The sequence below is a fragment of the Xiphophorus couchianus genome, chromosome 14 (assembly GCF_001444195.1).
Source record: "Xiphophorus couchianus chromosome 14, X_couchianus-1.0, whole genome shotgun sequence".
Classification (NCBI taxonomy): domain Eukaryota; kingdom Metazoa; phylum Chordata; class Actinopteri; order Cyprinodontiformes; family Poeciliidae; genus Xiphophorus; species Xiphophorus couchianus.
In genome coordinates, this window is record NC_040241.1 from 9,692,167 (window position 1) to 9,714,365 (window position 22,199).

At 40.3% G+C, this 22,199-nt stretch overlaps 1 protein-coding gene across 2 annotated transcripts in view; it reads right to left on the reverse strand.

The window, feature by feature from the left end:
* Positions 1 to 22,199, reverse strand: part of svep1 (sushi, von Willebrand factor type A, EGF and pentraxin domain containing 1) — a 95,020-nt gene that overhangs the window by 25,493 nt on the left and 47,328 nt on the right. For both annotated transcript variants that reach the window (XM_028038219.1, XM_028038218.1), the window contains exons 6-19: positions 20,278 to 20,457; positions 15,517 to 15,714; positions 11,835 to 11,953; positions 11,618 to 11,747; positions 9,319 to 9,426; positions 3,641 to 3,772; positions 2,833 to 3,024; positions 2,471 to 2,592; positions 2,291 to 2,396; positions 1,991 to 2,188; positions 1,409 to 1,642; positions 1,113 to 1,274; positions 809 to 970; positions 360 to 521 (exon numbers count right to left, since the gene is read on the reverse strand). In XM_028038219.1, the coding sequence (XP_027894020.1) occupies positions 360 to 521; positions 809 to 970; positions 1,113 to 1,274; positions 1,409 to 1,642; positions 1,991 to 2,188; positions 2,291 to 2,396; positions 2,471 to 2,592; positions 2,833 to 3,024; positions 3,641 to 3,772; positions 9,319 to 9,426; positions 11,618 to 11,747; positions 11,835 to 11,953; positions 15,517 to 15,714; positions 20,278 to 20,457 (2,205 nt within the window). The remainder of the gene's footprint in view (positions 1 to 359; positions 522 to 808; positions 971 to 1,112; positions 1,275 to 1,408; positions 1,643 to 1,990; positions 2,189 to 2,290; positions 2,397 to 2,470; positions 2,593 to 2,832; positions 3,025 to 3,640; positions 3,773 to 9,318; positions 9,427 to 11,617; positions 11,748 to 11,834; positions 11,954 to 15,516; positions 15,715 to 20,277; positions 20,458 to 22,199) is intronic.

A 22,199-nucleotide genomic window follows, 5' to 3' on the forward strand; every position in this document is an offset into this window, starting at 1 on the left:
GTTGGTAAGAGACTCTAGCTACTCTCCTATTCGTGCCATTACTGCAAAACTGAGATTACAAGTTGCAAAATCTCTCAGGCACATCTTAAATTCTGGAGACATTTTAGTGTGCATCACAAAATAGATTGAAGAAGTCACTCAAGAAATGAGCCTGGGAATTGAAGCGTGGGCATAGAATGGCCTTAGATGGCTTTATCTTGCGCTGACTTCAGTCAAAATCAGCGCAAGATAAAGCATCTGGTTTTTTGAAGGTCCTCAACTTCTACCAAAAAAGATGGTAGAAAGACTTCCTACATAACCTGACAAGATCAAGTTCAGTCATTTGTTTACCAAAACCGTTTCATGCCAGAAAGACTCACTGGAGCAGCGCTGTATGCTGGACGCCCCGGTTATTGTGGTGGTCCCATAGAAGGGGCAGGAGAGGCAGTACGAGCGTCCGTGATCGGGTTGGTAGTAATCCCTTGGACACGGGTAGCAGGGTACCAGACCAGTGCGGGAAAAATGACCTGCCATGCAGGGAACTGCAGGGAGGAAGAGGAAAACGAGAGAGAACAAAGTAATTCAGAATGATTAAAAAATGTCTAAGATGATCAGATGGCAGCATTTAGTGAGAAAAATCCAAACTGAAGCCTAATGTTTATGTAAAAAACTTAGTTTATGATAAAAAATGTGTTTTGTCAGGAAAGTTTTATAAAATTTGCTAAATTACCAGTAATCCATCCATATTTAAGGCAGAAATCAAGTCAAACTCTAAAGAAGTGAGGATGATAGAGCTACATAGTGTGCCAGCATTATTAGACTGCATCACCTCCACACTCTGTCTCATCCACTGCTCCTCTGGTGACTGTGGAGGTTCCACCAGAACAGACTAAACATTTCCTGGCACCATAACCAGGCTGGAAGTGACCCAGTGGGCAGGACTCGCAGATCTCCAGTCCATTCAGCGAGTGGCTGCCAGGTTTACATTGCCCTGCAGACACACACATGACACCATCAACAAACCAGAAAAAGCTTTACTTTTATTTGCGAGAACAAACAAATCATTTTACTCCTAATTGATGGCCAAAATGCTGATTGACAATGAAAAGCCTGACGTCTGTTCTCAAACACACCTTTGCACTCGGTGATGCTGCGGGAGTGCAGATAGGCTGTAGATGTTCCCTCAGGGCAGGACTTGCATTCCAGTTGACCTTCCTGGTCTTGGTAGGACCCCAGCCAGCAGCTCTCACACTCGTTATGCTCCAGAGAAAAATACGTACCCACTGGACATTGGACTGCAAAAAGAAGGCTCACACTTAGCGATTTCCTGGAACATATAAATCTTGCACCACACTATTAGTCATGCTGTAAATGTAGTGTGCATAAAATATAATTAATTTAAGTCAGAATATTCTTCCGTCAAGCTTACCACACATTCTGCCTTTGAGCACTGAGCCTGGCCTGCAGAACAATGAGGCCTTTTTGCTCTCCAGCGATTTGGGATCAGAAATGATCATCTCTGAGGAGACGTGGTAGCTGGACAGTGGCTGCTTCGCCAGCGTTCGTTTCAAGCGATTGGTGAGCTGCTCGAGCGTTCGCAGAAGCCTCTTCTGATTGGCCACTTCGACTGAGTCATTTCTCGACAGAGGCAAAGGGATGCTTGCTGGGAGAACGGCCAAAGATTAGTGCATTGACAACAGAAATATTTTGAACTAAACCTTTAAATGCAGACATCTTTATGAGTATTGCTTAGCAACCAGCATGTTTGCGTAATTTGGAGGTGTGTACGCTTCTGCTGTCCTATTCTGTGGTGCACACTGGTCTCCACCAAAATGATTAGCAATAAGATTTGTTTACGCTCAAAATCGTCACGCCGACATGCGACAGGATGTTATAATCCTGTCTGTTCTTGTGTGTAGGGGACGTTACGCTTGTTTTTGCTTACAGATTTTGCAATCAAATTCAAAATTATCTCTTACAGTTTCCTTAAACACACAGAATGTTGTTGTACCTGTGATGTTGAAATAAATTTGGATCTTGTGGTCTTTGGTTGGACCTCTGATCTTCCTGTGCCTCTTGGAGCGCTGCCTCACGCTGCCATCTTGCTGCCGACTTGGGAGCTGTCGGGTGCCTGTGGCAAAGCCTGACTCAAAGTAGGCATAGTCCTGCGCACCCTGAGTGCCCCAGTTGTTGGCCCATCCTCCTGGTGCTGTTTGTGATTGAAAAAAAAAACAACAATCGGCTGATAGTGCTTCACTTAAACTGAAGGTTAGATGTTTTGTTTTGAGTAAGAACATCTATAGACGCCTACCAATTGAAAATCCATTCTCATAGTCATAGTTGTACTCCAGACAGTGACCCTGGGACATGACCTCCAGCTTGCAGGTGATTTCATCACTGCTACAAATAGAGGGAAGCTACAGAGAAAAGGAAAACATGGTTAATCGTGCTGTGTGTGTATTTCTGAGTGTGTGTGTGTACTGGTCCTCACCATGCTTCCCAGTTTGGCATTAAAATGACCAGCAAACGACTTGACCAGGTCTGCATCGTCGCATCGAGATGCTTTAAACAACATCTCAAAGGGCTTATACCCATTGTTAGCTATGCGGTTCACTGAAACAGAGAAAAAAGGCGATATGTGATATTTTACCCCATTGAGTGCAAATTGACCATAAACTAGAGCCGCAGTATCTCAGGTTGTCGGTTCAAAACCCTACTCCATCCTTCTTGGAATTAGGTAAAGTAAAGGTCATCATTTTACCATTCATAAAATGTTCCAGATGTCTCAGTATCTTAGTATACAAATTGGCAGTCTGTAAAATGTACAGACAGTTCAGCATGAGCTGCACTCACAGGAGCAGTCTGGTCTGTCTGAAGAGTATGCCGGCTCCCAAACACCATTGTAGGCACAGAAGTAGCTCTGCACTGCATCTTGAGCAAAGCTATAGCCTTCTTTACACTGAAGAGTACAATTAACCCCCTCCTCTTCTTCAGAGCAGATGAACTCTCCATTCACTGGGACATACGGCTGCTCACAAGTAGACCCTGGACAAGACAAAGAATGCCATTAATTACTTAAACCCAACATAAAAAATAGAGATGAGATGCTACCTCATTGGATTTGAATTTTAAGAAACATTTATTTCAGTGAGCAGCGGCGGCAAAGCGGGGGCAGTGTGGGTTGTTTCCCAGAGGGCTAAACAGGATAGGACCGCCTCAAAGTCCATGGACACTTTCCAACAGGAGTTTGTTTCTGTATTAAATGTTTTTTATTAATCCTGTGTAATAAATTATCTAATTTTTGAGTTTTCAACAGCTGTAAGCCATAAAATCTACTCTGTATGTGTAATGAATACCTATGTTGTCATATTTCATATGTATACTTGGATTCCTGAATAATTTAACATTTTAATGAGTTTCTAATTTATTGAGATGCACTTATATACTTTCAACAGGTAGGCCTGGAAAACAGGAACACTTTAAATATACTCTCGTTTTTTTTTTTTTTTTTTAGAGTAATAAATGATTGCCTCCCTGTTAATATTTAAATATTACCTAAAAATACAACATATGGTGCAACACTATAATTTTAATTTAAAGAAATGTAATTCAAAAAGGAAAAAAAAATTGCCATAGAATAAAATAGATTTTTTATTCACACCTTGCACAGTTATTGTGAGGTTGCAGACGCGGCTGTTTCCTGCTGTATCCGTTGCAGTGTACTGGACCACAGTTTCTCCTACTGGGAACAGCGAGCCCAGTCTATGGCTACTGGTCACAGTGAGGCGACCACCTATAGAGCAAAAAAACAGTGCAATAAACCAATACTGAATCACTGTAATCATAATATATTCAAATAAAAATCCAAAATCAACCCAACTGTTCAAACTACACAAGCAGAAGCTGCATTACTTTAAGTTACTCTGCATTAAAAGTGCTTTTCTTCATGTCCTGTAGAGGGCAGGCTTGGGATTAGATTGTCATCTGGAGTTAGTGAGTCACTCTTGCAGGTAGACTATAGAACTTTATACAAATACATTGCATCTGTCTGAAAGTCTTAAAGAATGTAAATGCATAAAGGTTGTTAGAAAGTAGGAGCTGAAGCATAACGCTGTGTTGGGAGTTGTGTGCTGGTGTGTGATGCTTCGAGGTTTGTCTGCAGGCCAGAAACAGGCTGTGGGAACAAAAAGAACAATGAGCACATCTGTAAGAGCGAGAGACACAGAATGCATTGAGAAAAGTGAGGGATTTGCCTTTCACTTGACTCCAGTCCACCTCCTCCATTAACAGTGGCAAATATCGTTCCAGAGGGACTGGCACGCGTCTGGAGTCTCCCTTTATGGTTAATTTTAGTGCGTGTGTTTGTATGTGTGCGCCTAACGAGTCTTGACTATAAATAGAGTTGGCATCAGGGTGTGGGCCTGGAAAAACAAAACACTGACGTAGAAGCAGCGCTGCGCTGACGTCGTGTGGACCCGGACCGGCCGCAGCAGGAGCAGTCTGTTATTACTGTGCAGGGGTGTGTGTGTGTGTGTGGGTGTGTGCGTGTGTGTGTGTGTGTGTGTGTGTGTGTGTGTGTGTGTGTGTGTGTGTTATTGAGGTCGTTTGATGGGGACACACCTCTGCAGACAGGTGGGAAGTGATTACTTTGAGTTGTTTGTGAGTGGGATGTTAGGTTTGGGGCTCTGTGTTCATTAACTTATGAGAGCGCTTTGGTGCTAATAATGTGCAAATAGAGAGTCGGAGTTAGTGAAGTCAAGCTGTTTTGGAACAGCTGCAGCGCCAAGAGAAAGCGTCCAATATTTAGTCTGTTTGCTAGACTGGCCTTCAAGCACTGCTCTGCTGGAAGATTAGTCTGAACAGATTGTTTATTAGATCATCATAACAACAGCAGGTGTCCAGCCCAGCACTCGGCTTTTTAAGAGAACATCTGGATCATTTATTTTAAAGTGCTGTGTATGAAACCGATCATTTTGTCACTCACTAACAGTTTTTAGAAACACAGCTATGAAATGAAGTTAACAGGATCTTCTTGTATGTTCAATATACTGACCTTGAGATGCGTAACTTTATACTGTCGTGTTCAAACATCAATAACTGTCTTTACTTGTCTGCAACTAATTTACTGGGGACTTCAGTTTCTCCAAACATTTCCAAATAGATCCCTCGCCCATCCCTACTTTGGAAAACTCTGTCAGCCCAGACAGTTTTCAACATAGACATTAGAAAGCAGACACAACATTGGCTAATTATGGTACGTTCACACCAAACGCGTTTTGAGCGTCTGTCGTGGCACAATTTGAAGCGTCCAAAGTCAGCCCTCAAGGGACGCTGTTTTAGATTTTGCTATTGTTAAACTCTAAAGCAAATGAATTGATTATTACCAGGACTATGCAGAACCTGAGGACATGCTGAGAAAACATGCAGGACACCGGCCTGTGAGGAGTGCAGTTACATGGACCGGGTTTATCGTATATGTATGATTTATACAAATACGCAACAAAAAAAACAACTTCTACATCATTGAAAAATCTTTAGAAGATGTCTGGTGCCAACAAGACAATGAAAAATTAAACAGTAAGTCAAAATCACTTCAGAGATAAAAAACAGGACACCAAAAATACAGTCTTGGAAATACAAAAAGCTATTTTCTCATTAACTTTCTGCTCATACATAGCAACCTCTAGATCTACAATCGCTCTGTGTGTTTTCACTCAAGCTACTCGATCCAGATCCTGTTACGTGTAAACCAGGCTTGTTTCCTAAAAGCTGACAAAAATATTTCCTTCGCCTCTAAGCTCAAAGGTAAAATTTTTCAAACCTTCACACAAAAGACAAGCTTTACGGTATTTTATTGTTGTAAAATATAGCTGCAGCTATATTTTCCCAGGTTAACTGTTCTTTTAAAAGTCAACTTTGTGTTCCCAACATAGGCCATCTCACAGTTTAGCATAGTATTTCCCATGATCATTTTTAGATGCATTTCTATAGTTTGCAAAGCAGTTTGAGTTGAGAAGGAAGGGCAACAAGAAAATGGTTCTTTAAACACAAGCAAATTTCGATGCAATCTATCTCTGTGTTAAAAACGTATCTGTATGCTTGCATAAAAATGCAATGATAAAGGTATAAAAAAATACAGGCTCTGGGAAGGCCTTTGTTTTCCTACATGTTTTATTTCCACATAAGCATATCAGGCTTGACTAACCTATGAAATATGTGCACACATGGTCTGAACTACAGTCATGGGAAAAAGGAAAAATTTTTATGACTGTCAGTGCAGTCATGGAAATAACCAAGTCCACCTTTAATGCTTCGATAATATTTAAGAGGGAAAGAGGAAATCATGTTCTACTAATGACCTACAAAGCAGAACCTGATCATCAGCGACTGCAACCACTTCTTTAAAGCAGTAGTTTATGTAGTTTGCTAGTTTGGAGAATGAAAAGGTGTTTTGCTAACACAATGTAAAGACAGAAAGACTTTGGCAGTGACCTTAGAGAATCATTCGTTGCTGCTCAGCATTGTGTGAAGTCTTATAAAGCTATTTCCAAACAATTTCAAAGTCAATGAGAACAATGTTTGCGAGTTGAAACCATTTAGAACAGCTGCTGGTCCTCCCAAGAGTGGAAAAAACTCAAAATTATGTCCTTGTTCACAGTAATAGGTCCCAAATGGTTCCCAAAGGGCGTGCCCCCTGGGGGTGGTGCCGTGCCTCTGCGGGGGGAGTGGTATGGATGAATGAAAAAAAAAAAAAAAACAGTTACGCAAAAACTGTAAAGATGGTTTGTAGTGTGTTTTGTTGCAACCTGAAGTGTGAAATAAACCTCAGTGGAGTTTGAAAACAAAATATGTGTACAGGTTTATGTCTGGTTGAACGATGTGTGGGCCCAGTTGATTTTTTTTTCTTTTTTGGAGGGGATTGTATTTTAATCCATAGAAAATCCCAGAAAATCTTTGGGAACCACTGCTTTACACTCAGGAGACCAATCTGGAAAAAATACCTCAAAGAAACAATGAAACATGGTGGCACGGGAGAAATGATTTGGGCTTGTTTGCAGCTTTAGAACCTGAGAACCCATCAGTCACTGAATCCAACATGAACTCCTCTGTAAGTCAAAGTATTCTCGAGTCAAATGTCCAACAGTGAAAAGTTGAGTCATGAAAGAGAGACATTATCCAAACCACAGAACAGAATCGCTGAAAAAGAAAACAATTAAGACGTTGCAATGGTTTGATCAAAATCCAGACATCAATGCAATTACAGATGTCCAAAAACTTCGATAAACTATTGAAACATTGAATAAGATTTGACTAAAACTCCAACATAATGACGAGAGAGAAAACAAGTTCTGAGAATGATCCATATTATCCCTTCCAGACTGAAAGGAGCGTTGATGATCCAGCACAAAGTGCAAAGTGTGTTTTTGCCACACTTTCCACTATCTGAAAAATTCCAATGGTTTCTGAAAGGGGAGACGTTGGGCTTTCCAGCCAATCTCAGGTTATTACGGTAATTTCATTCCCGCCTTAGCAGGGAGAGAAATTAATCTGAGGGGTGCTCTTTTAATAGATGGTAAATTGCAAAAATAACTTGCTAGTTACTGAAAGTTCCAGTTATGAATAAATGGGCAAATATATTTACTCACAGGACATTTAAAGGACTGCGTAAATTAAGATAAGCAAAAATATCCAAGCGGAGATTTGAAACTTAGATCATAAAAAGTTAAAGGGGGATTCTAACTACAATAGCAGCATTGTGAACATCTTTTCCCATAACAGTATGGACTGTAATGCAAACTTTAATTTCCCATGACTGTATATGTTAGAGACTGGCGAGATGTGTGGGTGTTTCCTGCCTCTCGCTCAGTGAGTGTTGGAGACAGGCAGCCAGCCCCCACCCTGCATGGTTAGTGGATAAGGACAATGGGTGGGCCCTGCAGCACAGTCATCCTAATTAAATACCTGCAGGAAATCATCACTGCAATCACTGTTTATGCTTCTGAGTCCTATTCATGGCATCAGTGAGTCTGCTACAAAAAAAAAACACAGCATGTGACACAGCAACTTGAAAAGATTTTAGTTTAGAAGTAGTTTTGCAACAATATACTTTTTACTTTTACTTGAGTAATTTTGTAATTCCTGAAACTTTCATTGTATCCAAGTAAGAGTATTAATACTCTTGAGTAAAATTTCTGGAGACTTTTCCCACTGTGACTAACTTCACTAAATGAAGAACAAGCTAGTTTTAACCAAACATTCATCAAACACACCTGCAGTTTTTGTTCAAGTTTCATATTGAAATAAATTGATTTGAAAAATGTAAAATGTTTCTTTTGCTTGATTTTTTTTGTGTAATTATGAATTATATTCCTTTTGATCTTTAAAATATCAAAATTTTCATACAACTTTACATTTTGGTCCTGCTGTTGATGCCATTTTTAAATATTAAATGATCAGTTACTCAGTACTTGAGTTGCCTTTTTACTAAATACTTTGTCTCTCCTGCTCCCTTCTTCCCCCATTCGTGAACAAGATCCCGAGATACTTGAACTCCTCCACTTGGGGCAGGACACCCCCCCTGACCCAGAGAAGGCACTCTACCCTCTTCTGGCTCAAGACCATGGCCTCGGATTTGGAGGCACTGATCCCCATCCCGGCTGCAGCGAGAGCTGCAGATCACGACCTGAAGAAGCCAACAGGACCACATTATCCACAAAAAGCAAAGATGCGATCCTAAGGCCACCAAAACGGATCCCCTCAACACCTTGGCTGCGCCTAGAAATTCTGTCCATGTTGAAGTAGTGCTACTTTTACTTCAGTGACATTTTTGGAAACTCCATTCACCTCTGTTAAAACCTAAGCTTTGCCTCAGAGGATTATTTACAATCCCATTGTGTAACAAAGTTGCAATGATGTAAAAATAAACTTTAAAATTGAGAATAGAATTCGAAGGCAGTACAGCACCGGGTGTGTTCGCTTAATTATACAAATGACTGTGTGAAAAATGGATGGAATGAGGACACACTCCCTCTGAATAACGTTTTTCATTGCAAAAACACCTGTGTCTCTCCACTGTCTCCGTCTGTTTTAACATTAACGACATTAGCAGGCACTAGAACCACTTCATCAATTCCCTCAATCCCATTCTCTTTCTTTCTCCTAAACACAGACAGAAATGTCCACTGTCTCCACTCTTTATTCACAGACGCAGCTTTTTCCTGATTCACATTTTCCAGTCACTCATTGGAAAAGATCCTGCTCAACCATAATCAGCGGAGACAGTCGGCGGAGCAGAGCGGAGCAGAGGAAAGCACAAATAAAAGAGCTGAGCAGACATACCTGAGTTATCTGAAAACTGCGGGACTTCCCAGTCGACGGCTGCTTCTGTGTTTGTGGCCTGGACTGTTGGGGGCGACCTACACCTGTCAATGAACGGCGGCTCAGTATCTGAAAATACAGAGACAAAACCATTCACCAGGACCAACAATGACACCAGAACATTTGGTTTATTAAGGCGAGTTTTGTAAAAAAACAAAAAAATCTATTTTGAACAGGACCAAAACGAGAGCAGATTTAGACGATATTGAGGAATTGACATTAGATAATGGAGTGCTGCGCTGCTATCCGACTATTTAAAGTCAGAGGGCACAAGTTGAACACATGTCTCCAATAAAAACCCGCTACGTTCCACAGCCATAACAACACATGGAAATGTTCACAGCTACCATGCTTGAGGTTTCTCCCCCTGACTGCAGTGATTACTGAGAGGCTGACCCGCGTTTTTCATCCTCTACAGAAACAATATCTGGCACCTGTTAGGGCGCATAAACTCCCTTCCTGGAGAAGATCTCAATAATTTCCACCTTTTTTTTTTTACCTTGAAATAAAGAGGAAAGACGACGTTTCAAAAAAAGCAAGTTAGTCTGCAATGCATTAACCATGTTGCAGTAAGTATGAGAGACCAATCAATCTTTTTAAAGGGGAATTTTTATGCTTTACAGCCATAAATGGGTCATTCTTGAGCATACGGAGCATAAACAGTTATTCTATTGTTTTAAAAAGCATGTACGTGGCAGAAAGAAAAATACAGAGATCTTTTGGGGACACCCCTCTCTAAAATAGAACGGCATCGTCATCCTCAGGAAACAACCCAGTTCATGCTATAACTATAACAGATTAGCCAGACCATCAAGGCAACTGTGGGTGTTGTTTGTGAGAAAAGACAAAGTTTCCCCAACGCCTTGCTTTGTTTTTTGTTTCATTTTTAAGTGGCCTCTGTCAGTAAAATCCACAGATTGCTTTATTAAATTAAATTAACAACTGCTGTCTTCAATGTTCCTCCTCCATGTTGACTGAAGACAATTAGCCAAAAAAATAAGACAAAGAAAATTGTTCTAATAAAAATTAGAGTATATAGACTTAACAGGCTGAACAGTGGAGCAGATGGAAGAACTGCTACCACATAATAGATCCTGGCAAAGGTCAAAGGGCAATAGGCAGTGGTTGGATGGACTTAAACAGGTTGAGTGCAGTCAAGCTCTCAATGTAAAGTGAGACTTTCAGCTGATGACTTGAAGCATCCTGGTGACCCAGTTGTTGGAAGAAAAGGGAGGGTTGGTGCCCGCCTGTGTGGGTTAGGGTAACAATGCTAGAGAGACCAGGAGCAGAAATTACAGCATATGTCTGAATTTTAAAATTACAGTTTTTCTGACAAGTCGTCATTTACCACTGTGGTGAACTACAGTCAGACTGGGCTCACCACAGAGCCCGGGTTGAGGGCTGGTTTGCTCAGCCTCCAAAATGCTGCTCTCGTACAACGTCCTCACTCAGAAAAATCCCAACAACTTATCCAGCTAAGTCCAAAATTTTGTATTACTCTGGCACGTACAGATTTAAAAATATGTTCTAATTTAAACTTTTTATGATTGGAAGTAATATTTTCAAATATAGAGAATCTGGGAGGAGAGCTAAAGATTAGGGTAATGACACAGAGACCTTTCTGAACACAAATACCTTGAGCTCATTGCAAAACGTGAATCATCGTTGTGGATAGTTTCCAAACAATATCTAAATCTGTCAGACGTATGAATAATTTGGGGTTTTAACTATAATCTGGGTTTTCAGTCATGTAATGATGCCTGAGTTTTGTCTTCCTTGTTCAACTTTATCCCTCATTTGCAACTTTTGGCTGAATTCTGGATGAATTTCTGTCTCTCACACATTTTTATACATTATAAAACTTTGGACATAGAAATTAATTTAACTATTGATGAGGCTGAACCAAACTAGAAAGGAGAAGTTGCAAAAATCTTATTATTGTCCTTTAATCTTATAAAGTGAAATGTTATTACAAAATGTCCTTGTTTTGGCATCCAATTAAAATGTGAAATATTTCTGAAATTGGAAGCATGTACATGAAAATCCTGAACAGCATATTTACAAAAATCCAGTATTTTTGAAATTTTGAATCAATTAAAGAACGTGATTCATTTTATTCCAGGTGCCGTTAAAAACCATGTGAATGTCTTACAGCAGAGCCTTCTCCCTTGTTGTAATTAAATGCACCAGTGAAGTTACACCAGGGCCACACACACAGTATCGACTGTTTGCTTTAATACAGTTTTCGGGATGAGCTCACCGATCACAGTGACTGTGAGGGAGCAGTTGGCCTGATTCCCGGTGCGGTCAGTTGCAATGTAGGTGATTGTTTCCTTTCCGATGGGCAGCAGTTGAGGGGGATTGTAGACTGGTTTCACCTGCACCACCACCTGCAGAAGGAAGAGAAAGTTAAATGAGAAGGGAAACATTTTAAGCTTGCTCCTGTCTGTCTGTGGTAAAATTTTTATGTTTTTAACCTCTTCATTGGAGTTGTCGACGGCGGTAGGGACGTTCCAGCTGACGTTGGCGGTCCCACGTCGTTCATCCGTCTCTGCAACAATGTCTGCAGGACACTGGAGCTGTGGCGGCTCAGTATCTGAAGAGACACAGAAAGAAAAGAAATGATGACACTCCAGCAGATTAACTCTTGGCTTTACATTAGAGCCAAATGTTACGAGTTTTATGCAATCACATCGAGCCCTCAGAGTGACCTTACTCTGCTCTTTGTTATCACAGAGGGAGTAGCAGCATGAAGTCATTTGACCTCTTATGTCCTTAATCCCAACACATCATACATTCGTTATTGATCATTATCCAAGAAAAGATAAGAGGGAGCATCACCGTTCCAACCAGACCTCAAGTCCAAATAATATGCCACGTCTTAAATCTTTGAGGAATTAAAAATTCATTGTTTTAATCCCTGCAGGCCAACAAATCAGTGGCTCTGGTCCTGGTGAAGGATATTAAATATCGTGTTTGCATGAGAAAAAGTAAAATGTCACTGATGTGCATCAGAGATCAATGGATAGTGGTTACAACCCGTTTTAAAGATTTCTGATCATGAACATCAATCTGAAAGATTTCAAGATAACCGAAACACCGTGGTGCTTTTTGATTGAGTGATAAGGGAAAAAAGTCAAGTGGTGGCATGAACAGAAAAGTGTAATCAGTCAGGGGAGTCCTAAATGAGATTTTAATTATCTACAAGCACAGTGAATCATAGCCTGGCTATTGTCTTCCTACACATACCACTACATTCTCATTTCCCTTCAGTGAGCTGATAGGATTTCTCCCACAGAGTTTGATTTCTCAGGATGCATTTCACCTCAGCCAATCAGCAAACAGAAGGAGAAGTTGCGAATGATGACGTTGATTTTCTGCGCTGTTTTAGAACTGTAGTTTGGCTGTAGTTTTAGCAATGGCAGTGGAGGAAGTGAACAAAGCCGTTCAGTCTGCGTTGGCCACACTTCCAAATATTGAGTTTACATTAACAGCCGCCTCGTTTGGACTGGCACTTCTTTCTTTGCAGTGGAAGATGGTTGTTTACAGCGAGGGCAATTTCTGGTAAGCTTCACAAACTGGTGCATTACATATGTCATGGCCAAACGTTAGCGATTGGATAAAATCAGATCCAATAAAGTTTAAAACTTCAACAAAGTCCACGTCTCTGGTTTCTCAATAATAGCGGGTATAGACCCTCTGTACCAAGCAAAGCACAGGACAAGGGCCGTTTTTTATCAGACAAAGTTGATGGGCCAACTTAATTTCTTCTGGGTTGCTGGTTTCAAGCTTTTTGAAAAGGAAGGTGTGGCTGGAGTTTACTTAAAAAGTTTCAAAACAAATACAATAGTTATAGAAAAAGTCTGACACAAAGCTCAAACTTAGAGAGTTGCCAGGGTTGATTCAAGCATGGATTTGTTTCAGCAGAGAATCTGGCCATGCAGAGGAGAATATATGAGGATGAATATAAGCTCTCGTAATGTTCTGTGGAGCAGACGTAAGGATGCTTCCTCCTTCTGAACTCTACGTAATCAGAAACAAGCCCTGTTCAGCTCAGTTCAAGCCTGCAGTAAGCTGTTAGGCTTCAAAAAGTTCAGGCTCCCATCTGAAAGTGGTCATGCCTCTTGGACTGTGTAAGAGAACTGTTCTCATCTGGTACTGATGATCCATTCACTTTGGCATTTTTTCTGCCTAACACTAACACACTCAGATCCAATCTGTTTTATTTATCTTAACAACAAGGGAAGCATCTCTTAGATGTCTTCGGTAGGATGGAGAATGCATAAAAGGACAGAAATTTCCTAGAAATTCTTGCTTTCTGTGGTTCCTCGTGATGAGGTATAATTTGGAGCCTGCTTTGAAGGTTTTAGTTTTATGTTTGATTTTCTAGTGCTGCCCACTTGAGGCTCAAAGGATATAAAACAGAAACAAAAAACCTGTTAAACCTTTCCAAAACCCCTAGGAATGACTCATCCATGCTTTCCTCTTCCCTGTCACCATTACCTTTCCATTTGTTTCAATCTTTACGACACTTCTTTTCCTTCTTAATAGCAGCTGTTCCTCCATTAGCCAAGTGGCAGGAGTGGATTGAGGACATTCAGCGAAATAGTAAAAGTAAAAGTTGGACCACCTGTTACACCTGCAAAGCATCTGGAGTGCTACAGTGCATTATAATAAACTCCAGAGACCAGTTTGGAGCAGGAAAGAGGGACATGACAGCTCGGACATGGTATGGTTCGAGTTAAAGACATGCAGGATTGCTTAAAAAGAGCTAGCATCATTCACAAGCAGAGAGAAATGCAGAAATCAAGAATGGAAAGTGGGAATGCTCTCCAAGTCCCCTGTTGTTCCTGTTTTACAGCTTCTACTTTGTCAGCCTATTCTCTTTATTTCTCTTTCAAAAGTTCTCATTAACCATTTTGGATAGCAATAGCAAGGAGGTTTATTTTCCCCTTTAGGCTTTTATGCAAAGCTAATAACCTTCTCCTCTGCCTTCATAATCAGAGATTTCCTCAGTTGTTAAGTCTTGTTTTTCCCAGATGAGACTCGGGTCCAGATCCACCTCGCCCACAAAGATTTACAGAAGGTGAGCCCCGTCTGTTAACTTGATTACTTTACATCCAGTGAAAGCCCTGCAGCTAGTCCTAAATGCAATGGCTCCACTTGTGTGATGAAAAACATCCAGGGCTTTTTCCCTACACTTCCTCTGCTGGAGTCTTATTAAAGGTAGGATTGATTTCAAAGTTTTACTACTGACTATTAAATCTATGAATACACTGAAACCACCTCACCAAGACAAACTCAAAGCTGCAGTCATCCAGTCATATTTCCCTGGATGTGCCTAAAACTAAACCCTAAAACAAGACACGGTGATTTTCTCTGGATGAACTGCCTCCAATCTACTGAACGCTTTACCACTCTCAAACGTCCTAAAACTCCTGGAACATTTTGTCAATTTTTTTTGGCCTTCGCTTTTTGCTCAGAGTATCAGCAGTTTAACGGGTTTTATCATTTCCTTTATTGCTTCATAATATTGGTGATGTTGATTTATTTGTATTTGTACGGCACTTTGCTATGCTGGCTGCATAAATGAGAATAAAAACCAACTTGATGTGGATGAATACAGATATAGTGTATCATGTTCAATATGTTTGAAAAGAAACGTATTATTTTTAAACTGTCCAGCCACATCACTACATCTCAATAAGTTAGATGATTTTTAAAAAGTTAATTTATTTCAGTAATTCAATTCACAATGTGAAACTCATGTAGATTAATTACACACAAGCTGATGTTTTAGAGTCTTTATTTCTGTAAATTGTGATGATTTTCTGCTTAGATCAGATTTTTACATCTGGAAAGAGAAATTAAAAAAACAATATTTAATAGAAATATGGGTTTTTAATAAGTATGTTTAATGCTTGGAGGTTGTTACTTTCAAATGGTTATTTTAATCTGACAGATTAGCCTCATCTGAACGCATAATTTCATTTACTGAGAGGTACCTGTAAATAAATAACTAACTAAATAAGTAAAACCCAAACTTAAACTCCAACAACAATACCATTAGTATTACTGTTGTCAAGGGTCTGTTTAGAGCTTGACCTGCCATGACCTCTAATTTGATGCCAGCTTCAGAGAAAAGGGCAGTTTCCTCACCTTTACAGGTAGCTTTATGGACATTAGCAGTCCAGTTCCCAGAGCCCAGGCATGCCGCCCTCCGGTTTCCCTGAAGACTGTAACCTTGGCGACAGGTGAGATGACAGACGAAGCCTGGAGACACAGCTCTTTTCCCGCAGGGAGGAGGCGACAACAAGAAGTTGTTCTTTGGGTTCACGATGGGGTGACAACGAACCTCTGGGGAGGTAAAATAAGAAAAGCTGAAATTATTTTAATGTACGATGTAGCTTAAAATTTTGCTTGTACATTTTGCACATAAAAGATGTTCAAGATCTTGTACTGTCTCTCTTTGGTTGGTACCAGGGCTACTTTAAAAGGCATGAGGGGAAAAAGGTATAACAGTGAAAAAAACACACAAAAAAACAGCAAAAAGGATCAGAGAATCTATTCAGCCTTTCTGGGAAAACGTACTCTCTGGTGTTAGAAAGAGACTGCAACCCATTGTGAGTTTTCGGACTTGGGATGAGAAGTGTGGCTTTTGTCCTGGCCATAAAACAATGAACCAGTGGATTTGTCTGCGAGGATCACGAGAGTCGGGATGTCCAGCTCAAATGTGTTTTGCTGCTTCCCACAAGGCTTTTTTTGTGGGGTTGAGAAATCTGGGAAATTGAAGGTCAAGTCCAGGCCTAACCACAACATTGCCTGAGGAATCACACGCTGGCTCCACTGGCTTGCTTTCTTCCTATATAGTTAGTACAGATGCCAATTGCTTCCAATGCAAGCCATCTATACCCAGTCATGTACACGATTCATCCAGTTCTGATCCTAACATGTCAATTCGCAGTTTGGCGGGCAAACCTTTCCCGCCCCAAATCCCTCGGATAACTCTTGATAGATCCTGACCATCCAGCAGAGTGACAGATTGAGATTATCTGACTCTGTTATTTAGGCATCTCAGTTTAACCTTTGTTAAATTCTCCATCCATGCCTATCCATTTTTCCTGATGCTAAAATTGTACTCAAAGTCAATTTTGAGTACAAAATTGACTCAAAATTTTGAGTTGCGCTCACATTGCTCTCACAATGTGGGCGGGGAAGCCTGAAAACTATTTAACCAGTAAGCCTTAGTTGTACATAAAAAGAAAAAAAAACACTTGCATTGATCTCCTCTCTCAACTATCACTGAAGAACATATATTATCCTTCACCTGATTTTTACTTGTGCCACATTCTTTTTGTTGTTTATATATATATATATATATATATATATATACACATATTGGCAAAAATATATTTGCCAATATATTTAAATTGGCAAATATATTCCACACACTAGCAGGTACGGTCAGTGATCATAATGCTAACCAGTGCATGTCCCTTTTGCATTGGGAACCTTCAAGAACGAGCTCCAGAGTCATTTGGGGAGAGGGATTTCTACGTTTTGCTTCTGGACAAGAGACTAAATCAGGCCTAAAAGAAAAATCCAGCCTGAAGGCCCGATCCGACCCGACTGTTTAAGTTTAATTAGAGGCCCGAGCCCGGAGCAAACCCAACATATTGTTTTAATTAAGATTTTGCTACTTTTGTTTTCAGACCATCGTTAGAGTAAGCAGTGTAAGTTCTCCAATTTTTAGTTTTAACGTCTTCCAGCTCCATTTTGTTGCTTGTTGTGGCCACAGGGTGAGTTAAGGTCAAATCATCTGGGATGTGTGATTGATAGGATCCCATCTACACAACCGCTAGAGCGGAGCAGGGCGTAGTACGCTGTGCTTGTTACAGTCTGATTAACTTCTGCTCTGTATGTATTCTTTATTTCCTCAACAGGTTAAACTATATACTCCTCTATTTAGACTGTAATGCGTAGATTGACATAACTTTATATTGTGCATTCTTGTTTGCCATTCTCGGTGATGAATGTATTAATTAAATGCACCATAGAAGCCTGAATCCAACTCGACAATAAAAGAAATAAGTTCAGGTCTACTCTGAACCTGATTCTCTTCGTGAAGCAGTCTCAGATCTGGGTGGCTTTCAAATGATAATAGGTTACTCTTCCTGTCTGTACTTGTATTTCCTTCGCTATAACCGTAGGCTTATAAGAGAAAACTCTCTTAGGGCTATTCATAAAGTCAGATTTTGAACAGACTAAAATATCTCCATTTCCTCCACTGCCAGATGAGTAGTCTCTCTTTCACCACAGGACAAACAAACAGTAAAACAATCCAGCCAGCTGCATCAGGAGCCCACAGAGGCTTCTTGTCTGTGTTACAAAAGTGTTGACAGTTTGTTGGGCCAGATGATCAAATAAACAAGCTCCCTCTCAGTCCATACACAGCAGCAGAGATGGGATATATTGATAATGCAGTTGGCTCGGGTTTTTTAAATAGTTCACCAAGCTGGCAGGCTGGTTGGCAGTGCGTCAGCGCGAGCAGTAGCAGTGGGGTTGGAGGTTTGCGGCTAAACACTCTCACACTGTCCCCTTTTTTGTGTGCTTGCGTGCCTGACCTGAGAGCTCTTTGTGGTGGGCACGAGTGTGTGCAACTATTTTAACTTAACTATCAGTTTCAAAGTGTGCGAGCAATTTTAAATGCACACAATTTTGCTGGGAGAAAGCAGATGTATCTTTCACCGACTACAGGTCCAAATATACACCATGTGTTTAGCCACTGTGCACGTGTGTTTACATACGTGTGTAAAACCACATGATTACGGCAGAAACATACAGATCATGTGTTATTTCAGGCTCCTGCGTTTGATAAATTCTCTCTGGGTTTAGTGAGGCAGACACGTTTCAATGGGCTGAAGCAAAACAAATCTCTTGAGCTTATAGTTACATGTCAGGTTACAAGAACGATGTGCTGCTACAAGTCTGTTATGGGTCTTAGGGAGCTCAGAACTGCAAATATTCAACAGTGCAAATTCAACAAAGGGACATAATCTGATTAAACTCAAGAGGCAGAAAGACTAAAGAAGAGAAAAGTGTTAAAAATTTGTTTTTACGTTACTTTGGATGTTACATTAATACTTCAGCTCTAAATACGTTTGATCAGGTGTTCTTGCCGTCCCACAAAAAATAGATAATTAGCCGATAAATATCAGACTTCAAAGTACATAGAAATAGAAATGTGCCATTACAAAAGACTCCAAAGGATGGGTTAAAATCTTTGGCAACATTAAAGGGCTTCATTCATAGCTTGAGAAAACAAACAGAGTTATAGTCCTGAGGTTGAGAGAAATTACTGATTTATAATATATATATATATATATATATATATATATATATATATATATATATATATATATATATATAGTATGCTTCCCAATGATTTTAGGATTTTAAGAAAAATATCAACTTGTCAATTTAGAATCTAGAATCCACAAAATTATAAGAAAAAAGGGGAAAATGTTTAAGTGTAGCTTTATTACAAATGAAACCTACAATATCTAGAGAGCTGTCACTATATAAAAACAACCTCAAGTCGTTGACCAGCAGCAGTATTGCTGGTGCTCTACACACACCTTCAGAGTGTGACCAGTCCAAAACATAAAAACTGATGGCGATAATGGTCTCCAAAAACAAAAAAAAGCTAAATACACATCAAGCATCACAGAAAACTCATATCCTGATATCTACTGATCCTGATATCTACTGATCTATCTAATCTTGCTTTCTTGAAAAAGCTTAAATTTTGAGGACAATTGTGGCATTGAGTTCATTAACCTTTTCAACATCAGATGGGTGTTTTAACATTTTAAACGAAAAAGAACCAGTCTAGTTTTACAACTTTAACAAAGCTTTTTTTTAGGAACTGTTCTTCTGATAGCCATCCAGGTAATAAGCTTTCTGCTTGAGGCGGTCGACGTCACGCCAGTGGGTGGTCTTTCAGTGCGTCTCTGCACTGGTTGTTACTAAACTTTGCTAATTTGATCAAAAGCTTCCAAGACCACCTTCACAGGTTTCCCTTAGGGGGGAACTATTCCTGAAAAGTTTTGGGCTCATTCAGACCTGCAATTGGATTTTACGGTGAGGTTTTTAATGGGACCTTTAAGAGGTTAGATCTCCACTTTAATCAACGATGCTAACAAAGCTGTTCATGTTTTCTATTCTGGGACATGACAAACTGAAACAACATATGTTCTATGCTAAAAGCATTGAAGTTTCTCTCATCTTTCACATTTTGCCTCTGTAAGTCTACAAATTCAAATTTTGCTTTTTAGATGAAGGTAGCAAAACAAATCTATATGATGTAATTTTTATTAAAAGAAAATTTAAAAAATATTAGCTAAAACTGTCACCATGCTGTGACAGTATGAGTCAGATAATCTACAAAAAATTATCTTCTCCCTGAGTTAATATTGCCATCTGAAGAAATGTACCAATCCCGATCAAAAACAACCAATCAGAGCCAGAAAGAGAATCTTAGCGCTGTCCATCAACCTTGTGTACTTGCTGGTCTATGTGCTAATGGAGGACAACCCACTTACCATTACAGGAAAACCCATCATTAGTGGTCATGCTAACTAGCTTGAGCATTCACAAAAGGCTCTTTTAATCAGAGGGGTGATTGACAGCGCTTAGACCCGCCTACTGGCTCCGACTGGTTGTTTCTAGGTAGCACTGGGAGCCCTGGGAGAAGGCAGAGGAGTTAAATTTTTTCAGATTGTTGGTCTCATGCTAACCTCCCATGACATGGTGGCAGTTTCAACAAATATGTGAAAAAATATTTTGAATAAATGTTACTTCCTGCAGCTTTAAGAACATTCATTTGAGACGATGGCAAAGAGTAATGTGAAGGCTTACCCACACACCGAGGTAGGGATCCACTCCACTGGGAGTTAGCCTGACAGGCGAGTGTGGAGTCTCCCTCTAATCTATAGCCTCGCTCACAGCCAACCTGACACTGCATCCCGTAGGACACCCCGCCGTCGCTGCACCGCAGGAAGCCATGCTGCGGCCGGGAGAGGACCGGGCAGGAGCGCACTGAAAGAAGCAGAAGACAATAAACACGAGGATCCAAACCAGGGAAAGTGAAACAAAAGCTGCTCTATTTGTTGCTGGATCTATTGTTCCATAAGTATTTATTTATCTAGGGTTAGTTTGGTACTTGAAACCTATACCCTGTTATCCCAAGCACTGGAAACATACTGTAATCTTAAACTCTTCAATGAAATCTTATCATAACACACCCCACATGTTATCTTCTCCAAGGCAACTCCAGGTTATTCTTCAAACAGAGCATAATTCGCCATCACTAAATATGAAATGTAGCAGATAAACTCGGATGCTGTAACTCATAAATCACAAGAGGAGTGGAAGACATAAATGAATCATCTTTGGCTGTAACTTGGGGCCTATCATTTAACCAAAACTGTGAAAGTCCCTATAAAATAAAGGGGAGGGGAGAAAATAAAACTCCAAGTGTGTGTGTCTGTTCTGAGTTATACTGAGGTCTGGTAACAGGGTGTGCGGTGTGCTATTTCTCATCGCCACCCAGTTCAGATGAGACCCCTCTCCCTCAGGGTCTGACTAGCAGGGAGGTCCTACAGTATGCAGCAAAGACGAGACAAACACATACAAGCAGACGTATGCACACACACTTAGAAAATATATACTCAAAGCCACATACTATAAATCTGTACCACACACCCTTACATATTCAGTGTCTTGGTATTTGTGTGAGTCACTGTGCTGCTGCCTTTCTGCTAAAACGAGCATTTTCCTCATTAATCTCTTGACTTCTGGAGCCCCCTCTTCTTTTCCTTCAGCTTACTGAAACTCCCCCACTCTGCTCCTGCTTGCTTCAACTTTGACTTTTATCTGCTCCTCCTGTTGGTCACTCTGTCTCTGTTCAACTGAATCCTCCCTCCTTTTCTTCCTCGTGCCGGCTGGCAGGGCAAAACGAGGTGGAATCCTCAGGAAATGTTAACTTGTTACCCGCTCGAAAAACACATGTAGGGAGCTGAGACTATGCTATTTGAGGATAACTCCCACATGAAGCATTGGAGACTCTAAAAAAAAAAGAAACTCGGCCAAAAATCAGCTTATGTACACACTATGTACACGTACACACTACCACGGCGGGGATTCAAACCTACAACGTTACATGTGTTCCACTGCACAGCCCTAATGTATGTTTCTCATTATAGTTTAGGAAAGATATAAACTTTACATGTAATTTAGGTTTACTTAGATTTTAAGAAAATCTTACTGTGACTGACGCCACCTACTATAAAAGTCTAACTAACCTGCGACACTTGATATTTACTGACTGCTTCAAACAGTTTGCAAAGTGACTGACTGGTGCAAACTAGTGACTCTAAAAGTGTCACTAGAGGGTCTCACGTCACCAAACCCTCTTCTGCCCTTTTAAATGAGAAACCTCCCCTCTCTACTTTGGTTTTTGAAGGACAGGAAGAGTTTTACGACCCTCTGGCGTAATTGCTGTCACACTAACCAAAATTAAATGAATACCAATATTGTTATTGTTATGACTTTGTTTTTTGCGATAATAAAAAACAAAGTGCTGGGACAGCAACCTTTATAAATCAAAGAGCTACTTTTGTCCATAAACCTGCGAAGAAAGAAAGAATTGTGTAGCGTTTCTCAGCTCCGGTCCTCAGGGAACACTTCTGCCTTGAATAAGTGGCTGATTAAGTTGCTCCTGCAGCACTTGATGGCTTGCAGAGGAGGCCATGCAATCATTTCAATCAGGTGCTCCTGAA